Source organism: Lacerta agilis, chromosome 1 (genome assembly GCF_009819535.1).
Source record: "Lacerta agilis isolate rLacAgi1 chromosome 1, rLacAgi1.pri, whole genome shotgun sequence".
NCBI lineage: Eukaryota > Metazoa > Chordata > Lepidosauria > Squamata > Lacertidae > Lacerta > Lacerta agilis.
The window spans coordinates 3,031,108-3,058,247 of NC_046312.1; the positions used below are offsets into that span (position 1 = coordinate 3,031,108).

The 27,140-nt window shown below is 45.4% G+C and overlaps 2 protein-coding genes across 4 annotated transcripts in view; one reads left to right on the plus strand and one right to left on the minus strand.

Annotated features, from left to right (window-relative positions):
• NEMF (nuclear export mediator factor) overlaps window positions 1–13,076 on the minus strand; it is a 39,893-nt gene extending 26,817 nt beyond the window's left edge. For 2 of the 3 annotated variants that reach the window (XM_033159657.1, XM_033159510.1), the window contains exons 1-9: window positions 12,920–13,076; window positions 11,606–11,674; window positions 10,738–10,840; window positions 9,384–9,509; window positions 6,204–6,352; window positions 4,456–4,523; window positions 3,568–3,651; window positions 1,581–1,654; window positions 749–819 (exon numbers count right to left, since the gene is read on the minus strand). In XM_033159657.1, coding sequence (XP_033015548.1) covers window positions 749–819; window positions 1,581–1,654; window positions 3,568–3,651; window positions 4,456–4,523; window positions 6,204–6,352; window positions 9,384–9,509; window positions 10,738–10,840; window positions 11,606–11,674; window positions 12,920–12,978 — 803 coding nt within the window. In that variant the 5' untranslated portion in view covers window positions 12,979–13,076. Of the gene's footprint in view, window positions 1–744; window positions 820–1,580; window positions 1,655–3,567; window positions 3,652–4,455; window positions 4,524–6,203; window positions 6,353–9,383; window positions 9,510–10,737; window positions 10,841–11,605; window positions 11,675–12,919 lie in introns of all 3 variants that reach the window. The other variant, XM_033159575.1, reaches the window with a different exon arrangement.
• Window positions 13,077–18,166: 5,090 nt separating this feature from the next.
• ARF6 (ADP ribosylation factor 6) lies at window positions 18,167–20,686 on the plus strand. The gene has a single exon (XM_033159786.1). It carries the CDS (start codon window positions 18,230–18,232, stop codon window positions 18,755–18,757), a length of 528 nt encoding a protein of 175 aa, XP_033015677.1. The 5' UTR covers window positions 18,167–18,229; the 3' UTR covers window positions 18,758–20,686.
• Window positions 20,687–27,140: the final 6,454 nt, after the last annotated feature.

The window sequence follows — 27,140 nt, forward strand, 5'->3', positions numbered from 1 at the left end:
AATTCACAAAACAGAGATTGAAATCTGTGTATCTCGTTGTCAGAGTTCTGTTGGGATCACACCAGCACAAGCACACATATAGAGAGTTGTTCCCATGGAAGTATTTCAGGAATATTTGGACTATTTGGCTTTGAGATATTGAGTTGCATGTTGTTGTTGTTGTTGTTGTTCAGTTGTTCAGTTGTGTCCGACTCTTTGTGACCCCATGGACCAGAGCACACCAGGCATGCCTATCTTTCACTGCCTCCCGCAGTTTGGCCAAACTCATGCTAGTCGCTTCAAGAACACTGTCCAACCATCTCGTCCTCTGTCGTCCCCTTCTCCTTGTGCCCTCCATCTTTCCCAACATCAGGGACTTTTCCAGGGAGTCTTCTCTTCTCATGAGGTGGCCAAAGTACTGGAGCCTCAACTTCAGGATCTGCCCTTCCAGTGAGCACTCAGGGCTGATTTATTTAAGGATGGATAAGTTTGATCTTTTTGCAGTCCATGGGACTCTCAAGAGTCTCCATGAGTTGCATAGGCCATTATTATTTTGGCACTGCATACATTAATTAAGATTTCATGAATTAGCAATTGTTGATATGTCATACATTTTGTAAACAATTTTTTGTAAACACAGTTGTTATCTGAGATTCCTGCATTGCAGGGGTTGGACTAGACAACCCTTAGGGTCCCTTTCCAACTCTACGATTCTATGACCAGCAGGAAAGTGAGTGGCCAAGAAGGAGGCTCCCTTCAAAATACATACGTGAGGATTTCTTCTGGAGACTTGTTGGGTTCCAGGCTTGGCTTTTTCTCCCTCTTCTGAATGATATAACCCTGCCAAAAAAAAAAAGAAGAAGAGGTAGAGAAACCCTGAATAGCATTTCTTTTCAGTTTTCTGTTCTTGGCATTATTGTGATTGTTATGATTTCTATTCTCAGCTAGCCATCAATAGTGGCAAGTTAGACCAGAGCCTACCAGACAGCCTGGGGTGAGGGGATGGGAGGGACTGGAAGCGTGGGTCACAAAAACTGGAAGGCGAGCACTAAGCCAGAACACATTGGGAGAAGGAACTAAGGAGCCCAACAAGACGACCACAAAATCCAAATTTGTCCACCTTCTCCAGAACACATCATTTGGTATGAGAAGGGCCAAACCACAGCTATTTTTGCATGAGATTCTCTGGGCTCCCATCTTCCTTGGTCCAATAAGTCTGCCTTTTGCATCACGGTCCAAGATTGACTCCACTTCTGGGCCAGGGAGCTTGAGAATGTTTACTAAACCCACCCACCCCTCCCTGGAAGATCTGCAATGGCAAAGTTTGAACATTGCTTCTCTGGAACCCGTGGGGTGTGCTGCAAAAATCATAGAATCCTAGAATCCTAGAGTTGGAAGAGACCCCAAGGGCCATCCAGTCCAACCCCCTGCCAAGCAGGAAACACCATCAAAGCATTCCTGACAGATGGCTGTCAAGCCTCCGCTTAAAGACCTCCAAAGAAGGAGACTCCACCACACTCCTTGGCAGCAAATTCCACTGTCAAACAGCTCTTACTGTCAGGAAGTTCTTCCTAAATCGGAGCACTTCAACCATGAGCTACCTTGCCGTTAAAGTCGTCTGTGATCGCCATATATTCTTCTGCTTTCTGTAGCGCAGCAAGTACCTTTTCAACATCTAAAAGGGGGGGGAAAGGAATCCAAGATTTTTGAGGCTGTGGCTTCCTGCCGTGCTACAGCATATTCTCTGCATACTGGAAGCAGCCTTGGGCCAAAGGCTGTCCACCTATCCCAGGATGGGAACCTGGAGCCTCCAAATGCTATTAGACTACAACTCCCATCATCCCTGACCACTGATGGTGCTGGGTGGTGTTGATGCAGCCCAAGAAGAGCTAGAGGGCCACAGGTCTCACACCTGATCTAGCTCAATGTTGTCATCAAACTCTCCAGGGTTTCAGACAGGATTACAGTGGTACCTCCGGTTACGAACAGGATCCATTCTGGAGGCCCGGCTGTATTCCAATAATTTAGTAACCGGACTGTTTCTGCACACGCGTGAGTCGCAAACCCACTTCCAGGTTAGCTGCGGCTGTAACCCGAAGATTCTGTAACCTGGAGGTTACGCAACACGAGATACCACTGTATTTTTTCAGCCTTGCCTAGAGGTGCTGGGGATATGATCAAGCCCAGAGCTGCAGACTGCCCCCGAGGCTGGTTTAGGAGAATAAGAATTAAGCATTTCCAAAGCGTCAGCTGTGTTAGCCTCGTACAGTGACACCTTAGAGCAGTGGTTCTCAAAAAGTGGCGTGGCAGGAGAGGATGGCAAGTGTGGTGGGAGATTCAAAGACCATCAAGGAAACATTTAAACATTACAGTGCAGTGTAGTGCAGTATAAAAATATTCTTTATAAATGAGGTTACCTTGCAAAAGCTCACACCTCTCATGGAGTTTGTATACATATTTAAGGTACATACATAAGATGCTCATTTTTAATTATGTTTTGGGAATTATTCGTGTTCTTGTGTAAGCTGCATTGTTTTATACTTTCTGGGTGTCCCATGATCATATTATAAAGCAATTGTGTTCTATGTTATAAATCAGTGGCTAGTTGTTGTTTTCCCCCCATGTATTTCTTAGCAATAAAAAAAAACTGCTAAGAGCAAATTGTTATTCTGAAAGTGTGGCCCAGGAAAAAAAAGTTTGAAAACCAGTGCATTATAGGCTAACTAATTTATTATGGCTGAAGCTTTCAAGGACTCATGCACACAATATTAGCGGGCAGGTATGTAAAGAAGGAAAGTGTAGGTTGTGGGAGGCGAATGAGGTGCAAAAATGACAGACCATAATGATCAGAGCTGAAATATATACCCTATACAAACACCTTTAGCCTTCTGAGCAGCATACCTGTATCAGTGATAACTGCTGAGATCAAAACAAAACAAAATAAAAAATTCCTTCCAGTAGCACCTTAGAGACCAACTAAGTTTGTTCTTGGTATGAGCTTTCGTGTGCATGCACACTTCTTCAGATACACTGAAACATCCCCAGACCCTTAAATATAGTGAGGGGGTGGGGAGGGGTATGACTCAGAAGGGTAGTGGGAATGGGTGATCAGCTGATAGGTGTGGAAAACCTGTGGACGACTGTTAACGACTGCAATTGGTCTTGCAGGGAAAGGCAAGGGGTGAGATGGCTAAAGATAGCTTTGTCATGTATAATGAGATAAGAATCCAATGTCTTTGTTCAGACCAGGTCTCTCCATTGTTTTAAGTTTGGTGATTAGTTGCAATTCAGCCACTTCTCTTTCCAGTCTATTTCTGAAATTCCTTTGTAATAAGATAGCTACTTTGAGATCTTTTATAGAATGTCCTGGGAGGTTGAACTGCTGAGATGATCGACTTAACAACACTCGTGCGTCAGGGAACCACTCACAAGAAACAGGGAATTAACCAGGCCTAATAGATGAATTTAAACTGATACACCACACTGCATTACACAAAGATCTTGAAATACCAGGCATTATGCAACTCTGCCATGTGACATGCAAAATGGTGTGCAGTGCATTTCGCGATGAAAGGTCTGGGCACTTGCCTTTCCCTTCTATCTGTTCTGCTTTGGCGTTACTGGAAATCCCCGCTTCCATAAGGCAGTGCTCGATAAGTGTGGCTCCATAAGCTATAAAAAGTGGAGGAAGGGAGAGAACCATTTATAAGACCAAACAATTAGCCAGAGACTTGGATTTAAAAGAATCCCCACCCCCAAGGAATTGGTTTCAGACAAGGCAGAATATGGGACATTTTATACACTGGGGATGAAGAGGCCTCCCTCCATCTTCAACAAAAAATTGTTTAAATAAATAAAATGTCCAGTAGCACCTTAGAGACCAACTAAGTTTGTTCTGGTTGGTCTCTAAGGTGCTACTGGACAATTTTTTAATTTTTTTTACTTATTTTGACAGCATCAGACCAACACAGCTGCCTACCTGAATCAACATCTGTCCCTCCCCATCTCCAAACAAATAAATGTCATTTTAAGATACCGTGACGTCAGCAAATATTAGAGATAAAGAGTCCACTTAATCCCTTTAGGAATGATTTTAAAGTGACAGACTGATGAGATATCTCACCAATTTTTAAAGTCTTAAGTGCCGATTATAAAATTTAAATGTGATTTTAGTATATAGATGCTATTTATGAAACGAATTGTTTTATTGATTTTCTGGTCTCTGACCGTAATAAAGACTATTCGTGTCATTTTAAGTATCGCAGCAAAGATCTTGTACACCTCGAAAACATTACAGCTCTCAAAAGCAATTGGCTATTACTGGCAGAAATATACCTGTTATTTGATGTTCCAACGGGATCTCTTAGATATATCTGTAATCCTGCTTTCTTCTCTAGTGCTCAAAGTTGCTTACAAACTTTGAAAAAGAAAACATAGCTTATTGCTGATTTCAATCTTAACATAAATGGTACTTACGGAGGTGGGGATTTAGGACTCTCTTTAGCTGATCCCCTTTCGGTGCACTGGCTATTATTTCTGTCAACCTGTTAAAGTGGGAGAATGGGGAGGAAGGTCACCCCCCAAAAAAGAATACATTGCTGTACAGAATGATACTGAAGAGGAAAGAACATTGTGAACATAAGGAGGGTCTGCCAGATCAGGCCAATGGCCCATCTAGTCCAGCCTCCTCGTCTCAAAGTGGCCGGCCAGATGCCCCCGCAGGAAACCTGTAAGCAAGATACGAGCACAAGCAGGGTGTGAGGTTTGGAGCTTTCAGGGTTAAATAAGCTCAACAGTACGCCCCTCCCACAGGGAATGTGTCACAACATCCAGGGTATCTGCTGTATGCAATGTCTTTGTGATTTATGTGACGCACCGTTTATTTCTTGTTCAGTCTTACTTTCACTTTTGACTGAACCGGAGCGGAGAATCGTCCAAATCTCCCAGAGAGAAGCTCCGTGATTTATATGCCTATAATTAAAGCTTGATTTGCTTTGAAACAACCCAGACGTTGTGGGAGTTTAATTGCTGGCAAGACGTTGCGCAAGAAGAAGTAAGAAGTTTGAAAAACTCTGCTAAAGCACTGGAGAAGCAGGGAAACGCAGAAGGAAGCGTAGCTGGACACCACTCCAAGTGCTAAACTGGTTTTGAGGCTTTTCCAGTTAAAACCAAAAGCCCAACACAGGGCCGTCTTAGGCACATCGGCCACCATGGCAATCCCTCTAGCTCCCCCATGCCCCGGGGAGTAGTGGTGGTGGTGGGCTGGCGGGGGGGAGGGTGGAGTCCGGGGGAGAGCGTGGGGTGCGGGGCGGGGAGGTCCGGCGTGCCGCCTTTGCGCCTCTTTGCCTCTGGGGCTGCCTCCCTCCTGCGCTGGCCGCCCCTCGGGAGTGAGGGGGGGGTTAGGGGCGCGGTGCGGGACTCTGCGCGCCCTTCCAGCACTCCAGTTGGGGAAGGGAGGCGAGGGTGGTTGGCTTGCAGCCCGCCTGGGAGCGGCATGGGTGGCAGCGGCGCACGAGCGCCTGGCCACCCATGGGGGCGGGGGCGGGTCGAGGAGGGAGGGGGAGGGGGAGGGCGCGCCAATCAGGGTGGGGATGGCAGCGGCTCCCCCGCTCGCTGCGCTTGCCCCGCGCCAGTAGGAGCAATGGATAAGACGGGGCTGAGCACAAGAGCCCTCCCCCCTCCCGTGGTTTTCAGCAACTGGCATTCGGAAGCAGTATTGCTTCTAACTGTGAAGACAGAGTCTAGCCACGGATAGCCCTCTCCACCTCCATGAATTTGTCTAATCCTCTTCTAAAGCCACCCACGTTGGTGCCATCCCTGCCTCCGGTGGCAGGGAGTTCCACAGTTTGACTATGCGCTGCTTGAAAAAGTCATTTATTCTGGCCTGAATCTTCCAACATTTAGCTTCAATGGATGCCCACCAGTTCCAGCATTATGAGAGGAGAAAAGCATTTCTCTATCTACTTTTCCCGTGCCATCTTCTATCATGCTGCCTCTTACTTATTTTATCTCTAAACTACAAAGTCCCAAATGCTGCAACCTTTCTCCATAGGGGAGTAACTCCATTCCCCTTGCTCATTTTGGGTGTCGAACCCAAACCAGATCAACTTCACAGCCCAGCAAGCAGGTCTCTGAAAAGTAGCTCTACTCAGTTCTTGGAGAGGGATGGGGGGGCGGATATTGCTTTCTCCCCCAATTAAATGCTGCACAAAGAACAGAGGTACCTTTCCAAACTGGGCAACGGTGCTGCTCCTTTGGCGTTATCGACCGGGTAGTGTTCCCGCACTGCAAACTTTACATCATCTGCTTCATCCGTGCGAAACCTCAGGATGTTCAGTATCAGGTATTCATGGTCAGTAAGAACAATGTTGCCCTGCAAAAGAGTTTCCAAGCAAAATGCGGGTTTCAACCTATAGAGCCTCTCCCTATGACTCTATCATCAGCATTATTATTATTATTATTATTATTATTATTAATTACTTCCCTTCACCCTAAAATCCCAGGGCAGGTTAAAACGTTAAAACACTGTATTTAAAACAGCTTAAATCAAATTACAACCACAAAAATAAAGGCTATACCTTAAGTGTCAGGCTGTTTTACGGATTTGTAAGCCGCTTTGAGACACTTTATTTTGGAAAGTAATAAAATAGCCAGAAGACAAGGGTTGCAATTTTAGTTCCTAAGCTGTGGACTTAGATGCTCAATGTTCACCATCCGGACTACCTAGAGAAATTTGGATGTCTTTAATTACTGTATTTTTCACGCCATAGGGCGCACCGGACCATAGGGTGCACCTCGTTTTTAGAGGAGGAAACAGGGGGAAAAGATTTCCTGGTTTTCCTCCTCTAAAAGCCCTGTTTTTTAGAGGATCAGCTAAATGTTTTGCAGCTTTTTTTTGCAAAGGGGGAAAAGCAAAGCTCCTTTTGCCAAGGGGGAAAAGCAAATAGGAAAAGCCCCGTTTTTATGGGGTTCAACTCACATTTCTGCAGCTTCTAAAGGAAAGGGAGCCTTTTCTACAGTTTCCAGACAGATAATCTAATCAGCCAGTCACATGTCGCTGGGGAAACAAACAACCTCCCTCTGCAGCACATTCAACAATGGAGGGCGGGGCTGAAAGGGAGCAGGGGACTCTTATCTCTCTCCGATCTCTTGCTGATCAGCTGCTGAGTGGGGTCCTTTCAACACCCCCTTTTCTCTTTGTAAAATAAAAAGCATGATCCTCTTTTGGCCCCTGGGCAATTTGGCTCCAGGGACCACCATTCGCTCCATAAGACGCACAGATATTTCCCCTTACTTTTTAGGAGGAAAAAAGTGTGTCTTATGGGAAGAAAAATATGGTAGTATTTATTTATTTATGAGGCCTTACAAATAGCGGGGGAGAGAAGACAAGCAAAATGCGAAGGAGATCGTGAAAGATACAGGAAATTGAATGCAGATTTCCAAAGAATAGCAAGGAGAGACAAGAGGGCCTTTCTAAACGAGCAATGCAAAGAAATAGAGGAAAATAACAGAATGGGAAAAACCAGAGATTTATTCAAGAAAATTGGAGATATGAAAGGAACATTTCGTACAAAGATTACCACAATAAAGGACAAAAGTGGAAAGGACCTAACAGAAGCAGAAGACATCAAGAAGAGGTGGCAAGAATACACAGAGGAATTATACCAGAAAGACATGGAGGTCTCATACACCCCAGGTAATGTGGTTGCTGACCTTGAGCCAGACATCCTGGAGAGTGAAGTCAAATGGGCCTTAGAAAGCCTCGCTAACAACAAGGCCAGTGGAAGTGATGATATTCCAGCTGAACTATTTAAAATTTTAAAAGAGGATGCTGTTAAGGTGCTGCACTCAATATGCCAGCAAGTTTGGAAAACTCAGCAGTGGCCAGAGGATTGGAGAAGATCAGTCTACATCCCAATCCCAAAGAAGGGCAGTGCCAAAGAATGCTCCAACTACCGCACAATTGCGCTCATTTCACATGCTAGCAAGGTTATGCTTAAAATTCTACAAGGCAGGCTTAAGCAGTATGTGGACCGAGAACTCCCAGAAGTGCAAGCTGGATTTCGAAGGGGCAGAGGAACCAGAGACCAAATTGCAAACATGCGCTGGATTATGGAGAGAGCCAGAGAGTTCCAGAAAAACATCTACTTCTGCTTCATTGATTATGCAAAAGCATTTGACTGTGTTGACCACAGCAAACTATGGCAAGTTCTTAAAGAAATGGGAGTGCCGGATCACCTCATTTGCCTCCTGAGAAATCTCTATGTGGGACAAGAAGCTACAGTTAGAACTGGATATGGAACAACTGACTGGTTCAAAATTGGGAAAGGAGTACGACAAGGCTGTATATTGTCTCCCTGCTTATTTAACTTATATGCAGAATTCATCATGCGAAAGGCTGGACTGGATGAATCCCCAACCGGAATTAAGATTGCCGGAAAAAATATCAACAACCTCAGATATGCTGATGATACTACCTTAATGGCAGAAAGTGAGGAAGAATTAAAGAACCTTTTAATGAGGGTGAAAGAGGAGAGCGCAAAATATGGTCTGAAGCTCAACATCAAAAAAACTAAGATCATGGCCACTGGTCCCATCACCTCCTGGCAAATAGAAGGGGAAGAAATGGAGGCAGTGAGAGATTTCACTTTCTTGGGTTCCATGATCACTGCAGATGGTGACAGCAGTCACGAAATCAGAAGACGCCTGCTTCTTGGGAGAAAAGCAATGACAAACCTAGACAGCATCTTAAAAAGCAAAGACATCACCTTGCCGACAAAGGTCCGTATAGTTAAAGCTATGGTTTTCCCAGTAGTAATGTACGGAAGTGAGAGCTGGACCATAAAGAAGGCTGATCGCCGTAGAATTGATGCTTTTGAATTATGGTGCTGGAGGAGACTCTTGAGAGTCCCATGGACTGCAAGAAGATCAAACCTATCCATTCTCAAAGAAATCAGCCCTGAGTACTCACTAGAAGGACAGATCCTGAAGTTGAGGCTCCAGTACTTTGGCCACCTTATGAGAAGAGAAGACTCCCTGGAAAAGACCCTGATGCTGGGAAAGATGGAGGGCACAAGGAGAAGGGGACGACAGAAGATGAGATGGTTGGACAGTGTTCTTGAAGCTACTAACATGAGTTTGGCCAAACTGCGAGAGGCAGTGAAGGATAGGCGTGCCTGGCGTGCTCTGGTCCATGGGGTCACGAAGAGTCGGACACGACTGAACGACTGAACAACAACAACAATTTATCGCTTGTCTGCTTTGCATATGGTATGACACAATACCCTGCTGCTGCCCTTTTGGGTTGTTAGTAATGGCAATAAAGGGAATTTGAAACAAAAATGAAGGCGGAGAGACCAGCCTTTTTGCCTCCAAGACCCACAGCTCTTTCACCCTCCACTTACCCTGTCGTACAACTCTATAACCAGATGATAGGCGGCTTCGTCGCTCCCAAACTGGAAATCGACTATTCTGTCGACGCCAAGCTGCTTCACACTCACAAGCCTTCTGGTCTTCAAATGCTTGCGGCACTGTCAGCAGGGAGAGCACAAACAGGTCTCACAAAGGGGCAATGAGGCAGTCGTTTGCTTCCCCCACCCCCAGCCCGCAAAAAGCTAGGGTAGCTGGGGACTCCCACACCCTATAAATAAAAATGCAGATATCGTGGTCTCTCATAAAGCTTGGGATCATTTGGAATATTTGAACAATGGCCTGATAAAAGCAGGAGAAGCGTGGTGTTGGGGGGAGTCTATTAAAAAAAGAAAAAACCCTATGGGGAAGGTTTGGCAGAAACACAGGGTGCAGGAGATGTGACTTTGGCTACCCGAAGCCCTCCCCATCACTTGTTTGGCTGCTGAGTCTGAGCAGCTATTGCTAGCCTGCCTGCGTCCAGAACTCACTCTGCCACATAAATGCATGTATCTATGGAAAACATTGCAAAGCCTTAGAGCATAGAGTGGAATTATTCACCTACTCCTGCCAGGAGGACAGGTGAGAGCTCTCCATTCAACAAGAGAAAACCAAGGCACATGCCTTGTTATTATTTGGGCCTGTAGTCTCTTTTTAAAAATACTAATAATAATTTTTTTATTGATTTTCTTTTTCTCATAACCAATATTCAATATCAACAACATTCATTTTCCAGTTTCCTCCCCTCCCTAGTGACTTCCCTCAGCTTCCATTTCTGGTTTATTACGTCAAACGTTACATTCTGCTGTTTGTATATACAGTGGTACCTCGGGGTTAAGAACTTAATTTGTTCTGGAGGTCCGTTCTTAACCTGAAACTGTTCTTAACCTGAAGCACCACTTTAGCTAATGGGGCCTCCCGCTGCCGCTGCGCTGCTGGAGCACGATTTCTGTTCTCATCCTGAAGCAAAGGTACTATTTCTGGGTTAGCGGAGTCTGTAACCGGAAGCGTCTGTAACCCGAGGTACCACTGTAGTACTATGTTGTCACATTGTTAAATTCCTTGTTCTCTGTAAATGAAGTTGTAAATGTTTATCTAAATCCTGCCAGCGAGTTAATGTGGTTTTTTGTTGTTGTTGTTGTTCTTTCTGCAAATACGTTGTAAAAGGTTCCCATTCTTTTTCGAAATCACTATTGTCTGAGCCTGTAGTCTCATACTGTAAGGTTCATACGTGAAAATGCAAAATGCTTGTCTGGCTAGCCCCAGAGATGAAATGACAGCATTAGCGGCTTGGCATGTTTTCTCTCTCCACCCCAGAAATCTTCAGCATGCAGAGAAAGATGCATTTACCTTCATTGCAAAGCCAGATGGCATCATGTTCTTGGGCCACTCAAACTCTGTTGTGTGAATTCTTATGCCAGATTCCAGGAGAAGCGTAGCCTTGAGGTCTGGCCTAACGACAACAAAAGGCATCAGGGAGCATCCAGGCACAGGTTTGGCCTAGATGTGGGTGCAACACATGCTCTTCTTCCTCTGTGAATTTGCATGATGGCATCCACTTGCTCGTAATAAATTTATGCAGTTGATAATCATAAAGCTCCCCAGAACTGAGAAGGTTTCCCAAGAGTAATCACTCGTTTTTAACAATCAAGCAGTATATAAATTTTATGAACTAAACAATGTTTAGAAACTCAGGAAAAGTAGTGTGTGAAGATGCTTGTAAAAGCAAGGAGAGGTGAACCTTCTCTCTACGTTTAACAACAGCACCAGGAGAATACATAACATGCGCCTGCTATGCAAGGAAGGAAGGAGAGGGAGAGGTTGTAATCATGCACATTTAAATGAAGAATACAGAAGAAAGCAGAGGGGAAAACGTACACCATTAATTTTAATGCATCTTGATTTCATGTACTTGTGAAAAAGATTACATTCATAGCAAGCACGTACAGTACATGTTCCAACTTCCTTCTCATACATAGTGTTCTAGTTTTGTTTGGCTATTTTATCTCATCGGAGATTGAGACACATGTAAAACACACATACAGATTCAAAAGTTAGAAATGACTAACCTGTGACTCTCCAGATGTTGCTGGACTACAGCTCCCTGACCATTGGCCATGCTTGTTGGGACTGATGGGAGCTGGAAACCAGCAGCATCTGGAGGGACAAAGGCTTCCAGCTCCTGAAATAAAGAAAACAAGGAAGTTTTAGCTCTTACTTCTGAAGACGGATAAGGTATGTCTTATTGTCCACATCGTAAACGTTGTTTACTCTCATTCCCAACAAGCTAAAAAAAAGGGGGGGGGAGAAAAGACAGATATATTTATATTGTTACCAGTGTAAGGAAATTTGTAGAAGACTGCTCTTGTTCTAAACACTCAATCAATAATTTTTTAAACAAAGAGCAACTGTCAATCTTATTGTGGGTCAGGCTGGAGGAGGCAGCGAAAGAACCGTTTCTTAAATCAAAGGAACAACAAATTAATTATAACACAAACATCTTTCTGGGCTAAGTCCAGTCTGGAGCAGTCTTCCATGCTGATTATCTTTGAACAGGACTAGTGAGAGAGAATCAATGTGGCACGTGTTCATGGGTCTAAAAACCAGACAAATGAAATATGTGGCTGCTCCTACACGGGGCCAGCCCAAAATAGCACGCACCCTCTCCCCACCAGGGAAGATCTACATCAGGAACAAGGGGAGAAAGAAAGAAAGAAACAAGACTGGGATCTGTAGCCCCGGTGAATCCCACCCACTTTGCTTTTCCTTTTCTTTTTTTGCTAAGTGCATAAAGCCCAATGCATGCAAGTTAAATGTGTGTAAGTTGTGAGTTGCCTGTACAGTAGTGCTCCCATGCCAGCGGCCTTCAATCGGCAGGTGAAAGAATGTAGCTCAGGTTCAGGGAGGGGACCCTTAAGATGTTGCTGGACTCCCAACTCCCAGCACGCCTGACCACTGGCTACACAGGCTGCTGGGAGTTGGGAGTCAGGGTTTCCCAAATTGAGTTTCCAGCTGCTTTTCGACTACAACTCCCATCATCCCTCTCTAGCAGGACCAGTGGCCAGGGATGATGGGAATTGTAGTCCCAAAACATCTGGAGGGCCAAGTTTGCCTATGCCTGGTCTAACAAACAGGGGAAACATCAAGTACGGATCAGCCTTCTTCCTTCCTCTGGTGCAGGCATAGGCAACCTTCGGCTCTCCAGATGTTTCGGACTACAATTCCCATCATCCCTGACCACTGGTCCTGTTAGCTAGGGATCATGGGAGTTGTAGGCCAAAAATCTGGAGAGCCGAAGGTTGCCTATGCCTGCTCTGGTGCCTTACAGAGGTTTTGAACTACAACTCCCATCGACCCCCAGCCAGTCCAAAACTCCTGGGAGGCACCTGATTGAGGGAGGCTGGCAGGGGCGGGAGTGGGCGTGGCGAAGTGAAGGGGCGGGGCAGCGGGCGGGCCAATACCCAGGTGGGCGGGGCCTACGTCGTCGCGGGGGCGGGGCCGCCGCCCGCCTGTCACGAGGGTCCCTCCTTACCTCTGGCGCAGCTCGGCTATCACCGCCCGGATATCGACCGTGCTGAAGCGGGACTTCATGGCCGGGTCTCTCAGCGGCGGACTCTGCCCGGTCTTCCCTCGCCGCTCTCCCGGACGCTTTCCCCCCTGTCAGGAGCCGAATCGCCCGCGCGCATGCGCGTTGCGCCACGTGACCTACGGCGAGGCCACTAGGCCAAAACTGTTCCGGCGCGGCGTTAGGGAAGGAGAGGAGTTCCCTGCCGCCCTCTGCCGGACGGCGTGGAAATGGCAACGCTGGAGGTGCAGGAATTTAGTGGCGATGGGAAAGCACTTTTCGTATGCTCAGAGGTCTCCACTATTTCTTCATTTTATGTATTACATTTACTGTATATCCCACCTTTCCTCCGTGAAGCGGAGGGTGGTGTTCCTAGGTCTCCTGCGAGGCATCCAGAGGGTGCCCTTATTGATGCTGATCTTAAAACAAAGGCACCTTCTCAGCATATAGCCTAGAACTCCGGAGCTCAAGCAATCCTCAGCCTCCCAAGGTGCCACCATGCTCAGCTGTTGGCGGAAGCCCGATATCCAGATTTAAATTCAGATCTTGGGGTGTGGAGTTTGGCTAGCACCTAGGAGGAGAATTCTGAAATGTTTTATTTAGAGGAGCATGTTGTTGTGAGATGGGGAGCTTGGACAGGAGAGGGTTAATGGAGCAAGGCATCGTGATGGTAGACTTATTTAATACTCCTGACAAAGTTGCCAGGCACAGCTTTTGTTAAGGAAAGTACAGGTGATGTGTTTCCATGGCTACTAATTGTTAGGTGATCTCTCTCAAGGCTTCTGAATGGAGCAAAAAGAGGCCTCCCAGCCAGCAGCTGAGGCTGATGTAATCTAAAAGGGGAGAATTAAAAACTGACCAAACTGCGGGAGGCAGTGGAAGACGGTCCATGGGGTCAAGAAGAGTCAGACACGACTAAACAACAAGAAGAGAGAGCCAAGTTAAGCTTCTATAAACTCTGATTGAGAAGATACTCTTGAGATTCTACTCTTGAGAACAGCAGATTTGGGCCTTGAGTGTTTAAACCCGGGATGGGGAATGGGATCCCTCAGTGGGTTGGGTACTTACCTTACACACACACACACACACACACACCTGCCAATCGCATGGCATCAGGTGACCTGCATTCCTGAGCCCAAGGTTAAAAATCAGATGGTGTGAGCAAAGTCTAGTGCCTCTGAAAATGCTAAATAAAAAAAATCCTTCCAGTAGCACCTTAGAGACCAAGTTTGTTCTTGGTATGAGCTTTCGTGTGCCTGTAGGATGATATGGAATATTTTTGTTTTGACAAGTTTTTGCACCTGGATGAAGCCACCTCTGCTTTAGGTGTTTGGTGCTATTAATTAGTTGTTTTTCAGCCTTCCAGTTATTTTTTTGGTGCTGCTTTTAAAACAATAGACATTTTAGCTGTTTTTATATGACCGTGATCACCTTCACATGCATGTAAAATGTGACTCATGAATCGATAAATAATATAATTCTAACGGTGTCTCCATTTATGCTCAGCCTGTAATTTTGCAAATACAGTGGTACCTCGGGTTACAGGCGCATCAGGTTACAGACTCCGCTAACCCAGAAATAGTACCTTGGGTTAAGAACTTTGCTTCAGGATGAGAACAGAAATCGCATGATGGTGGCATGGCGGCAGCAGGAGGCTTCATTAGCTAAAGTAGTACCTCAGGTTAAGAACAGTTTCAGGTTAAGAACGGACCTCCAGAACGAATTAAGTTCTTAACCCGAGGTCCCACTGTAAATGCAAATATTACAAAATACCAGTAAGTCTCCAGAGACCTCCTCCTAATGAAAACTAAACCTTGGTATGCAATGCGCCCTGGAATTCCTTACTGCTGGGAGAAGTGGGGTGGGTGTAACATTAGAGATTAATTTTCAGAATGTGCTTAGATAGGCTTAAGCCAGCTTCATAGCAAGGAGGAGTGTGGTTTCAAGGGATAATAGACACTTTGCACAAATTCAGAGACGTGCATTTTAATTTTATTTTCAGAACTGAGAAGAGAGGATGCTCAGGGTGGTGTCTTTGATCTGGGCGAATTCAGTATCCTGTTGGAACTTGACGCACTGAGGACCATTGTCTTGATGCTGACCTTAGCAATGCACTCATTCAACATAGTCCATAGCAGCAGCCTAGAACTTTGGAGCTAGAGCAGCCTTCCAGGCTCAGGTCCCCCAAGGAGCTGGGATTACAGGCAAGAGCCACCACACCGGGGCTCCTTGTTTGCTTCCTGTGTGTCCATCATCCAGAAAATGGCAGCAAAGATCAAAACACTGAATCAATAACTTTCTGACAGTGGAAGGGGCTTCCTCAGGAGGTTGTGGACTCTCTTTCATTGGAGGCTTTTAAGCAGAGGTCAGATTGCCATCTGTCATAGATGCTTTAGTTGAGTTTCCTACATCACAGGGGATTGGACTAGAAGACCCTTGGGGTCCCTTGCAGCTCTATGATTCTATGAAACCACAGGTGGGAAGAGGGCTTTTATGGTTGAATCCTGATTGCTGGTTTCCCACAAACATCTAGTTGGCCACTGTGAGAACAGGATGCTGGACTAGATGGGCCATCAGCCTCATCCAGGAGGCTCTTCTCACATTCTTAAAATAATGAGAAATACTCTTTTCTCTGTTCAGAAAACCCGCCTACATGGGCTGCGTCTCCCCAAACTGCTTAGATGCCCACAGCTGATGCCCAGGAAAACACCACAGTCCTGCCTGTATCATGGTGGTTAGAGACTGTATGGAAATGACCTGCTCTGAGAATAGGCAGAACACAAGAAAGAGACTGGCAGGATCAGGCCAAAGTGGGGCCATTGTTAAGAGACAATGGAGGAGTGCGCCTTGGGGGTGAAGTCAAACTGTTGGAAGGTTGCAGCATCTGATGTGGCTGTAGAAACCGATACAGGAGAAACATGTTTTGTTGCAACAAAATAAAAAATTCTTTCCAGTAGCAGCTTAGAGACCAACTGAGTTTGTTCTTGGTATGAGCTTTCGTGTGCATGTTGCAGCTGGGGCTGAGGAAGGCATCTAGTTGTGCTGCTACAGATGCATCATGGCATTTCTTCTCTCTGCGCTCCTTCAAGCAGTCATTCCTCCTCTGGTCACTGCTGTGAATGCAGGACTTGACTATCCAGATACTGCAGTCATCTGCAAGGGATTCCCACACAGGGGTTGATGTTGTCAGCCTTCACGTCTTATAATTTAGAGCTGGATCTGGTCCCTGAAGCCAGCTCCCCATAGAGCACATCCTTGGGGATCCTGCCATCTTCCATTTCGTGAATATGACCAAGCCAGCGTAGACGTTGTTGAGACAGGGGTGTGAGCATGCTGGGAATGTGGCCTTGGGAGAACATGCCTGCTGTGCATCGCTCCAGACAGTTGTAAGTTTCCCACAGCTCACTTCCACAAAGCAGCTTGGTCAACACATAGGCCTGGTAGACCTTCATCTTGGCAGCATAATATTGCAGGATGAGCACTTTGGGTTAACAATGTTCTCTCTTTGTTATTTTATATTTTGTGTTCTGTACGTTCTTACAATTTGGAGTTGCTCTGAGACATTTTATGTAGCAAGCAATGAATGCAATAAACATTAAGTCCTTTTTTATCATATTATATTATGATGGGCCTTACCAGAGCTGAGACTTGGGGTGAGGAGGTGAAAAGGTCACCTTAGGTCTTTTAAGAAATTGCGACAGGACAGATAAGCTTTGCATGAGATCAGCTGCAATTCAGGAGGGGGCGTGCGTCTGCAATTCTTCTTCTCCCTCTCTTACATATGTTCCCTTCCGCCAAGGGAGCGCTTAACAAGAGGCCGCAAAACATGTCAATTATTGCTATTTTATCTCGGCTCCCATCCCCGTGCGTGGCCCTTTAAGGAGACATGAGGCAGAGTCGCGCAGCAACTGACGTAGATCGCGCGTTCACGGCTCATGGGGATGACCGCGCCTCTTCACGCTGCGCGTGCGCAGTTCCGTCTCTGAGGCGGTTTCTCCAGATCATGCGCAGTAGAGAGAGGCCACGTTAGGTGAGAAGGCCACCACGCTTGCGCGGTCCTTGGCCAGGCACTTGAGGTAAATTCTGCCCGTGGGGGTTTGTCTGTTCTTCCGGGATTGGCGACTGGAAATGCGGCTGCGTGAAGTGGAATCGCGCATGCGTATATGCACGTTCGGGAGGAGAGAACCTGAGGTGTATTTCCCCCTCTCATTCTGTCTCGGCACTTGGGGAAGGAAAAAGGCGCGGCGCTTAAACTCCAAGCTTAATGGTGGAAGGGAAGGGAGCGGGCGACCCGCTGGGCATGCGCAAATGCTGCGGTTCCCCCCCCTTTTCCCGCCCTGATAGCCGCCGACTTTGCGCGTGCGCATTCCGGGTTTAAACTGCGCGCGCGCTGCCCCGCATTTTCGCCCCTCCCCCCCCGTATTATAGGCGGGGCCGCTTCTCTTTCGCAAGTCGGTCGGGCGAGGGAGCGAGCTGCGCGCATGCGCCTCGCCGCCGGCCGCCTCGAGCCAGCCAGCCAGCCAGCCAGCGAACCTCCTAGGCAAGGGAGTTTGTGAGGGAAGAAGCGAGGCGGGCCGGCTGGGCAGGCGCGCCCCTTCTCCCACCCCGAAAGGCCGGCCAGCCGGCAGACGGCCCAGCTCGCTGTCGCTGAGGGAGAGCCGGCGCCCCCTGAGGTAAGTGCGGGCGGCGGCTTCCCTTCTCCCTCCCCCTCACGCCGCCTCTGACGGAGCCTCCGACTGACTCTCCTTCTCCTCCTCCTCTTCCCCTTCCCCCCCTTCTCTTTTCTCCTCAGAGCTCCGAAGCGTCGCCCGGGGGAGCCCAGCAGAGCACGGGGAGGCTCCCGGGCCTGCTCTGACTGACGGGGGCGAGGAGACCTCGCGGGCCCCGCCCCTTCGCGCGACAAGCCACGCCCATCGCCCGCGAGGCCACGCCCCCTGCCCCCCTCTTCGTGCAGCCCTTGAAGCGTCTCAAGTCAAGCATCTTCCCCCCCCCCCGCCCCTTGTTCCTTCTCTTGGTGCATATAAGTGGGGGCTGCATTATTCCTCTTTTTTTCTCCCCCTCCCTCCTTCCCCAAAGCCCCTTTCTCAAGTTCTTGGGCGCCATACAGACCAGTGAACCTCTGGCCTCTCCCCTGTCCAGCAGTGTGTGTGTGTGTGTGTCCCCCACCCGTGTGGGTTACTTGGCGGGTGCAGCAGCAGCCCATCCCTCTTCTTCTTCCACCCCCCAACTCTCTACCCCCCTCCCCCTGTGGATGCCTGCCTCCCCCCAGCCACCATCATGGGCAAGGTGCTGTCCAAGATCTTTGGCAACAAGGAGATGCGGATCCTGATGCTGGGCCTGGACGCGGCGGGCAAGACCACCATCCTGTACAAACTGAAGCTGGGCCAGGCGGTCACGACGATCCCCACCGTGGGCTTCAACGTGGAGACCGTGACTTACAAAAACGTCAAGTTTAACGTGTGGGACGTTGGGGGCCAGGATAAGATCCGGCCGCTGTGGCGGCACTACTACACGGGCACGCAGGGCCTGATCTTTGTGGTGGACTGCGCTGACCGGGACCGCATTGACGAGGCCCGGCAGGAGCTGCACCGCATCATCAATGACCGGGAGATGCGGGATGCCATCATCCTTATCTTTGCCAACAAGCAGGACCTTCCTGATGCCATGAAGCCGCACGAGATTCAAGAGAAACTAGGCCTGACCCGAATCAGGGATAGGAATTGGTATGTTCAGCCGTCCTGTGCCACCTCGGGAGACGGACTCTACGAAGGGCTGACGTGGTTAACATCTAACTATAAATCCTAATGATCATTTAAAAAAAAAAAAGACAAACTATTACTAGTCTTCAAGAGAGTTTAGCGGGGAAAGAAAACTTGCTTCCCGAGAAAGAATGATCCTCCATACTAAAATGTTCTGAAATTAAGCATCCATAGGATTACAATGATTGCTCACCTCTTCGCCAGTTACCACTCTTTTCTTCCACATACTTGACTGGATCCCCAGTTTAATACAATTCTTGCTTGGTGTTAAGATGCTCTAATATTCAACTGTGAATGAACACAAGCACTAGTTTATATGGCAAGCTTCCAGCAACGGGGGTGGGGGTGGGGGGGGAGAGACACATAGCTTTGCAGAGTAACTTTTCTCATACTATGAAAGCCCTTGGTTATGATGATTTGACTTCATTTGTTTGAGTCTTGGGGCTAAGGCATCACCTTTTTAAATGTATGCTTTCTGATTTAGTTCCCCCTGACCCCCCCCTCTCCATTATCATCTGCTGTAGATTTGCTTCCTTTTGCAACCATGCAGAATATGTTGATAGGTCTCTTGTTATCTAGTAAACTGAAAACCATTGCTTATGAACAAACTGCAGTCTGTCCTCTTTATGGTGAGAGCTTACCTGTAACTAGAAACTAAAATTTTCATCTCCTTTATCTGGCTTTTTGACAAATCAGAAGGGTAGCGTTTAGAATAAATGTATGGTTGCTTACTGGGCCCAATGATGGCTGGGTAATTCAAGAACCACTTCAAAATGTTGGCTGCAGGAGGTTATGAACCAAATATAATGCATGATTAAGGATGCAAATAAGTTTCCATTCTAAATAGCAACCGTATGCAGGATGAAATGAGACTAGTGTCAAACCACAGTTCCTGTACTTTGCATTGTAAAGTTAATTTTTTCTGCTGCAATATTAAGTAGTTGCATTACTTTCCAGTTTCAGTGCAAATACGCTTTCATTCCATAAAGTGCAGCAATAATTCGTAAGAATAATGTGTGATGTACACATTACTTTAAAAAAAATCATAAACTTGTAGTCAAAACTTGAATGTTAAAACTCTTCCTGTCTTAATAATTGAGACAAAGATGGCAGTATCACAATTGGTCTAAAAGCTTCTAAAAACTTAAGTAGATTATTTGTAGACCTTTTAGCTTGGCTTCTAAGATGCATCTTTATTAACTTGAGGGGGTGGGGGGGTAGCCTGCATCTGCATCTATACTATGATTTGAATAAGTCACTTAAGAATTTATTGAGATGTACTAATATGAAGGAAGGATGTGGCAACTTGGTTTTGCAGATACTACTAATTAAATGGAACAAATGAGTGTCTTTGGAAGTTGCTTCCCTTTCATCTGTTACAAAACCATACTGAATTCACGCAGGCAGTGACGGACAAATTCTAGACTTTTGTTCTGGTAGTACCTTTATTTGATCTGCTTTGGATGTATAAAGCCCTTTGGAAGGGCAGCAATGATTCAGGTGGAGAGTGAGCAAACGACTATGAATGTAAACTTCCACGTTCCGTTCTTCAAGGGCAAGCATCTCATTTGTCATATCGCAGCTTTCAAATGTCTGATTAGTTGTATGGGGGAAAATGATTGTGAATTCAGGTTAGCATAAAAATGGTTTCAATCAAGTATTAATACTAGGTGCAAAAAATGTAAAGCAGCTGGTTCCTATTCAGCCTTAAGGATTAATTTCAGATTTCCTCAAGGAGTAAAACTCATCTGAGGAATTTTAGGAATGTATTGCTACAAAACCAGAAGAAAATTTCTTTTGTTAAAGGGTATGAGTTTGAAATAAAATTGGGGCATTACACTACACTTCTTCAGTGTTGATTTTGCTACTTAAATTGTGGACCCTAGAGCTTGTACCAAAGATGTTTGAGGGGGATAAAGTAATGAGAAATTAATTTCTAAGAACTGAATGCTTAGCATCATAAACAGAAAAAAAACTTGAGCTCTGATCCTGAATAAACTTATATCATAGTTATTTGGATTTTTTTATTTCCTCCAAATTGGACGTGGATCATTCACATTAAATAATTTTTAGGATCAGAACAAATACTAATTTTCATCGGAAAAACAGCAGCAGTTCACAAAAAGTTCTAAAGCAACAAATTTGTGAGAAGATCGAACAAAAATGCTACATTCTGGTTGCGATAAAAATAAATTTAGAATCTTCCTGGCAGCATTGGCAAGAGTGGTAATGCAAACGAAAAGTCCACGAAACAGTTAAGTGTCGTCTTCTGGAATAACTAAAGCCAAGCACAAAGTAGTTGCCTAAACTGGAAAACTTGAAGATCTGTTACTAGTTCTCAAAACTTTCATATAAATTTTAACTGCAGTAAAAACATGGGTGGTTTTACCTTTGGTGAAGGGTTTATTGTATCTTTTCTCTCACCAAGACAGAATCAAATTGTCATACAACTTCTACAGTACATTAATTTGAAATCATTACTTGGTATGTAAGTTTTGTTCCTCCCAAGTGTGCCAGTTTTGTAGGTAAAAAAAATATTAATTCTGGTTTTGTTTTTCCCCTTTAAATTGCCAGTCTTTGGTGGGAAACATGAAGTTGAAAAATGTGTGACAAATGCATCAAAAAACTTTTGATACTGAACAAAAATTAGTAAAGTTTCATTTTAAGTGTCTCTTTCAAAGAAACAACGTTTTGTGTTCTCTGTGGCTCAAAGGTAGCCATAAAAATTGATGACTTTAGAGATTTATCTGCAGCTTGCAAGATAAAATGCAATCTTAGAATTCAACTTCTTTGGGGGGGAAAGGTTCAGTACATCCAACTTCTGTGTTCATGTGACTCTATAAAGTGCAACTGAATACGTTTTTGAATGGCGTTAACTTTGTCTGATAAGTGAATGAGTCTGTAGACTGTGATCTCCCTGAATAAAGTAAACAGGATTTTTTGTGTTCGCAATATGGTTGTAGTGTTGGTAAAAGAACTAATAAGCAGAAAATAAAGCAATTATAAAGTGCAGTTCTCCTGTTATGTTTGAATGTGGGAGAAATAATTATATTTGAATACAGTACTTGCTTGTGTGTGTCATAGTCTCTGGCAGGTGCTAAAAAGTTTGCCTGCAGGGTGGATTCATAGGGGTGAGGAGAGTTTTTTGGGGGGTGGTTTTTTTAACTAAGTGAAATGTAACTTTATCTGGTCTTGAAAAGTCAAAAGAATATCTGATCCATGTGTTTTCCTCAAGGATGATGATGTAAAGACAGCTATGTAGGACATTGTGCAATGATGCTGCTTTAAGGAAACAAACAGCCAACAGGAAAAGGTCCGATTGTCAAGAAGGGGTAAGAGCAGTCCGAAAGAGATCAGTACTGGAAGATACTGCATGGAAGGAAGGGAAGCTTTAGAAAATCAATGAGTGCTTTAGAAAGAAAAGTTAGAGATGAGAGTGTGGTTTAAAATGTGTAACAAATATCAAATACTGTAAGTGAAAAGCACAAGAGGATTTCAGCATGGAGAGTGCAGTAACTATGAGAGGAGGATGTAAAGCAGGAGCGGGGAACCTATGGCCTTCTAGATGCTTCTGGACTGTAACACCTGGCCTCCCTGACCACTGGACATGCTGGTTGACCCTGTGCTATGGCTCCAACATTAGTACAGCAGTTGTCTCCCAAGTCTGGAGTGAAGACGGGGACACTGATTAAAGAAGTCTGTGGAAGTTGACAGATGCAGCTATGCTCTGCATACTACAGTAACTTGTAAGCAAGCCTTGCTGTCTATAGTCATACATGATAGTAAGCCATACCACGTGCAAATGAATTGCACCCTGTTTGTTCCAACTGGCTTGCTTTGGGAGAAAACAAATCACAATCTCTGGTTTAGCAGTGCAGATTGTGACTGCAGACCTTCCTTTCCTCCCAGGCCTTTTAAACATTTACCTATGTTACCTATATATTTACCTATATACTTGAGTATAAGCCTAGTTTTTCAGCACATTTTTTGTGCTGAAAAAGCTGATCTCGGCTTATACTCGAGTGAGGCACGCGGTGGGGGTGGCGAGAAAGAAGCCCTTTCTCTCCGCTCGTGCCGCCACCTGCTCTCCCCAGTCAACCACTCCTTAAGTGTACAAGAACAGCGGTTCTTTACTCTCCCCAGGCAGTTTGTTCCATTCCTGAACTGCTTGCATAAATGCAAACTTGGCAAAGGAAGAAGAGGAAGGAGCAGCCCAAAGGGTTGCTTTCGGGCTGCTCGTTCCTCCTCCTCCTCCTCCACAGCGGCAAAGGTGAACCGGCTTATACTCGAGTCAATAAGCTTTCCCAGGTTTTTGTAGGAAAATTAGGTGCGTCGGTTTATATTCGGGTCGGCTTATACTCGGGTATATACGGTAATATGTTTTAAGTGATGTTTTAGCATCCAGTTTTAGTTTCTTTAATCTGATTAGTGATGTAGTTTTTAGATGGCATGGTTGGTTCCCCCGCCCCTAGTTTTATATTATTGTTCTGGTTTGATTTTTTTAAAACTACAGTTTACATGTTTTATTATGAACTGTTTGTATTTTGGTGTGTGTGTTTCTTATTTTGCGGTATGTTGCCTAGCAGCTTATCACATGAGGCGACTAATAAATACAGCCAGTAATAACCAGGGATCATAGTTTTGTTTTTGCTCCTACAAACAGTGATCAATAAGCCAAGAACAAACTTTGGCTACAGAACAATCTCTTGAGACTAATGATCATTGGTTTAGACTAAACTGGAGATTGTGGTTTGTTGGAGCAAATCATGGATTCGTGGTTTACCATGACGTGCAAACTAAAATGCCGTGGTCAGTTGGTTTCATAAGTTAATGTTCCTATGATAGGTGGAGTTCAGAAAGATGAATACATTAGTTCTGTGACAGCTGTGAACTGAGAGAAGAGAGTGGGAGAGCCAGATACATGGATTGAGGTTTTAGGTAAGATTGGACAGTTGTAATCAGGAGATCTACCGGTAATTCACGTCTGACAGGTATGCTTTAACCCTAAGGTGGGGAATCTTTTCATTATCTCCCCACCCCTGGTGGCCAAATTTGACATATGGGCAGGCCAACCACCTGTCAATCACCTGACATAATGACATTGGGTGATGCTGCACTTTGAAGCCCTAGGTGTCGGAACATCAAAGTTCAGCATGATCTCTCTGAAAGCCTTTTGCTAGTGGGCAGGTTTATGGAGGTTCAAAGAGCAACGCAGAGCGATTTGAAAGTTCTTTGCAGCTCTCAAAATGCAGGGCCCCATCATAAATATAGTATTCAGCTGTATCGTTTTTTTCTCTCCATCAACACTTGTTAGTCAAAATCAGGCATGTCAACAACTTTGACCCAAACCTTCCTCCTTCCTAAAAAAAGCTCAAAAGTGGGTAGAATGTTGTCAGTTTTTAACTATGTGAGTAGATTGCAGTCTCTTGGGAGTTGGCTGCCCCTGGTCTGAATCGGTTGCATAGATATGACTAAATTACTTGATTTTCAGTAGGGGACTCTGAATCACTTCCTAAGTTTAAAGTACAGTGGTACCCCGTGTTACGCACGTGATCCGTTCCGGATCATGCTACGTAACACAGGCGTGCTTAACACAAACGCCCCCCCCAAAGAAAAAACCCAGAGGTAGTGTGACTTGAGCGCTTCTGCGCATGCGCGAAGTGCCCAGAAGCGTTCTGTGCATCCAGGGGTCACGCGCGCTCCGAAAACGCTTCCGGGTTGCGGGCGTTCTTAACTCGAATGTCCGCAACCCGGAGTGTGCGCAACCCAGGGTATGACTGTACTGGGTGTCCCGTCAACCCCCCCCCCCCCGCTCCTCTGTGCATGGAATTTGAGTTAAAGTTTGAAGGATATGCGCAACATCTAAATTCGGTGTTCAAAAACCTACTTCAAAAGTGAATGATTTCTGCTGTGTTGTCTTTTCACAGTTAATGGTGGTGGTGCCAGGGATAAATCTATTAAAATGGAGAGATTATTGTCATTACTGAATTACGGTGCTTTGCATGTAATTTAAGTTTTATTTTGTGACAGGCCAAATTTAAATAACAGATGGGTCATTCCACACCAAATCACCTGATTTTAATACTCGACTGTGCTCTCACGTCTCAGTTTTTTGTTAAAAAAAATTGTGTGTGTGTACCTATGAGATAACCTCAATTTAATTTTTTCAGATTTTTGGTCCAAAATTGGGCCTGAAATAACTCACATATTCATGAGAATAGTTAAAATTGTACCCCCTTATGTTACAATGTCATCTGGTATTCTTGTTACATTATTTGGTCTACTGCAATGCGCTCTACGTGGGGCTACCTTTGAAGGTGACCTTGAAACTACAATTGATCCAGTTTTCAAAAAGGGAATGGGGGTTGTGTGGAATCCTGAAAATTACGGACCAGTTAGTTTAACACCTGTCCCAGGAAAACTGGTAGAAAGTATGGTTAAAGATAAAATAACCAAACATATAGAAGAACAAGACTTGCTGACGCAGAACCAGCATGGCTTCTGCAAGGGCAAGTGTATCACGAACCTATTGGAGTTCTTTGAGAGTGTCCACACAACCATATAGATAGAGCTGATTCAGTTCACAGAGGGTACTTTTACCTCGCCAAAGAGCTGAGTGGTCATGGAATAAGAGGAGAGGTCCTCTTGTGGATCAGGAATTGGTTAAGTACCAGGAAGTGGAAAGTACAAACAACTGACTAGCTATGCTGTGCAAGGCAGAGCCTACAGCTAGACTGGTTACTGGCTGGAAAGCTCTCAGATTGTCAAAACTAGGGTGTGCCACTTAGCATGTGGATCAGTGAGACGGTTGTGCCACACAGCCTTTCCTCAACTTGCAGATTCCCAGAGTAGATAATACCAGCTGAACCAGATTTTTGTGTTTTGTCTTGCCTAGGTGACAATAGGCAAAGCATCCCAGATAAATGGCTAGTCCAGCCTTGCAGATCCGCAATCTACCAAAGTCAAACTGTTCTGTTGAGCTGGCTTTTGCCAAGTTTTTTTCACCTTTTTTCTAATGTTTGACTTGGATTTGCAGTTGCCCTGTCATCTGCTGTTTGAATGCAGCCTAACTTTTCCTTTTATCCCTTTAAAGTCTTTCATTGCATAATCTATGGGTTGCTGTCATGTAAATCTCCACCGCACTTAGCCTTCTTTCTATGCTAAGCATACAGACAAAGGCTGGAAGGAACTGGCTACGTTCTGCCTTCAAGCCATGTTTATCATCCTCAGGGGAGGCGCTCTGTACTGCAAATCAAAAACCCCTGTTCTGCAGGACACCAAATCCTCTCTTTAAAACCCCCCTGAGGTGGTTATATTTTCTTCCCCTATCTGCATGATTTCATATTGTTCAGAAATACTGAGCTGTGTATAAATTTTAGAACAGTGGCTGTGTTAGGGCACAACTGGGTGTTAGAATGCTGAGCTGCTACTTGTGGGAAACACGTGTCTTGTGGTACTCCGAAGCTTAGCAGATCAATTCTCATGTGAGCTTTCACTGCCATCAGATTCCCACAAATGTGCTTGACACCACAAGATGGTTAGCCTTTGCGGTACTACAATGCATTTGTTAAGTTGATTCCAGTTTTTGCAGGGTGTCAGCCTTTGGAAAGACAGAAACGCAAACTATTTTCCAGTAAGTATAAGTCCCACCAGAAATAATTTAACAAATGGCATGGGATTTACCCCTTGGCCCTGCAAATATATTTTGGGCCACTAAGTCAGGCTTCCTCAACCTTGGCCCTCCAGATGTTTTTGGCCTACAACTCCCATGATCCCTAGCTAGCAGGACCGGTGATCAGGGATGATGTACAGTGGTGCCTCGCAAGACGAAATTAATTCGTTCTGCGAGTGCTGTCGTATAGCGAAAATTTCGTCTTGCGAAGCACCAACGGGGGAAGAGCGGTTTGACTGGGGAGGGAATCGCGAAATTTTTTCCTCTTGCGAGGCAAGCCCATAGGAAAATTCGTCTTGCGAGTCAGCCTTCGCTAGCGAATGCCTTTCGTCTAGCGAGGCATTCGTCTAGCGAGGTACCACTGTAGTCTCAAAACATCTGGAGGGCTGAGGTTGAGGAAGCCTGAACTAAATCATACTCAGAATAGACTGAAATCAATGGACTGAAATTAATCGGCTCCATTGATTTCAACAGGTCTGCTCTGAGTGTTACTTAGTCGAAGTCAATTCTGTGTCTATAAAACAGCCTGAAACGGTACATATGAAGAAGAATTTTCTTGTTCTGTTCCTTGTCATTCAAGCAGTTCAAATGACGGCTGGTAGTCTCAAGGGAGTCTGTGGCCTGGTTCTGGTCGCTTATAAGAATAGCTGTTGTCCTGTGCCCTAAAAGCACACAATACTGTATGGCTCCAATAAGTCCAGGGTTGTTACACCACTGTTTCCTGCCACAATTGAACTGGGAAACTCTTGTTTTAATC

Excerpts from the sequence above, each read along its gene's own strand:
- ARF6 (XM_033159786.1), top strand. The coding sequence starts at position 18,230 with ATGGGCAAGGTGCTGTCCAAGATCTTTGGCAACAAGGAGATGCGGATC.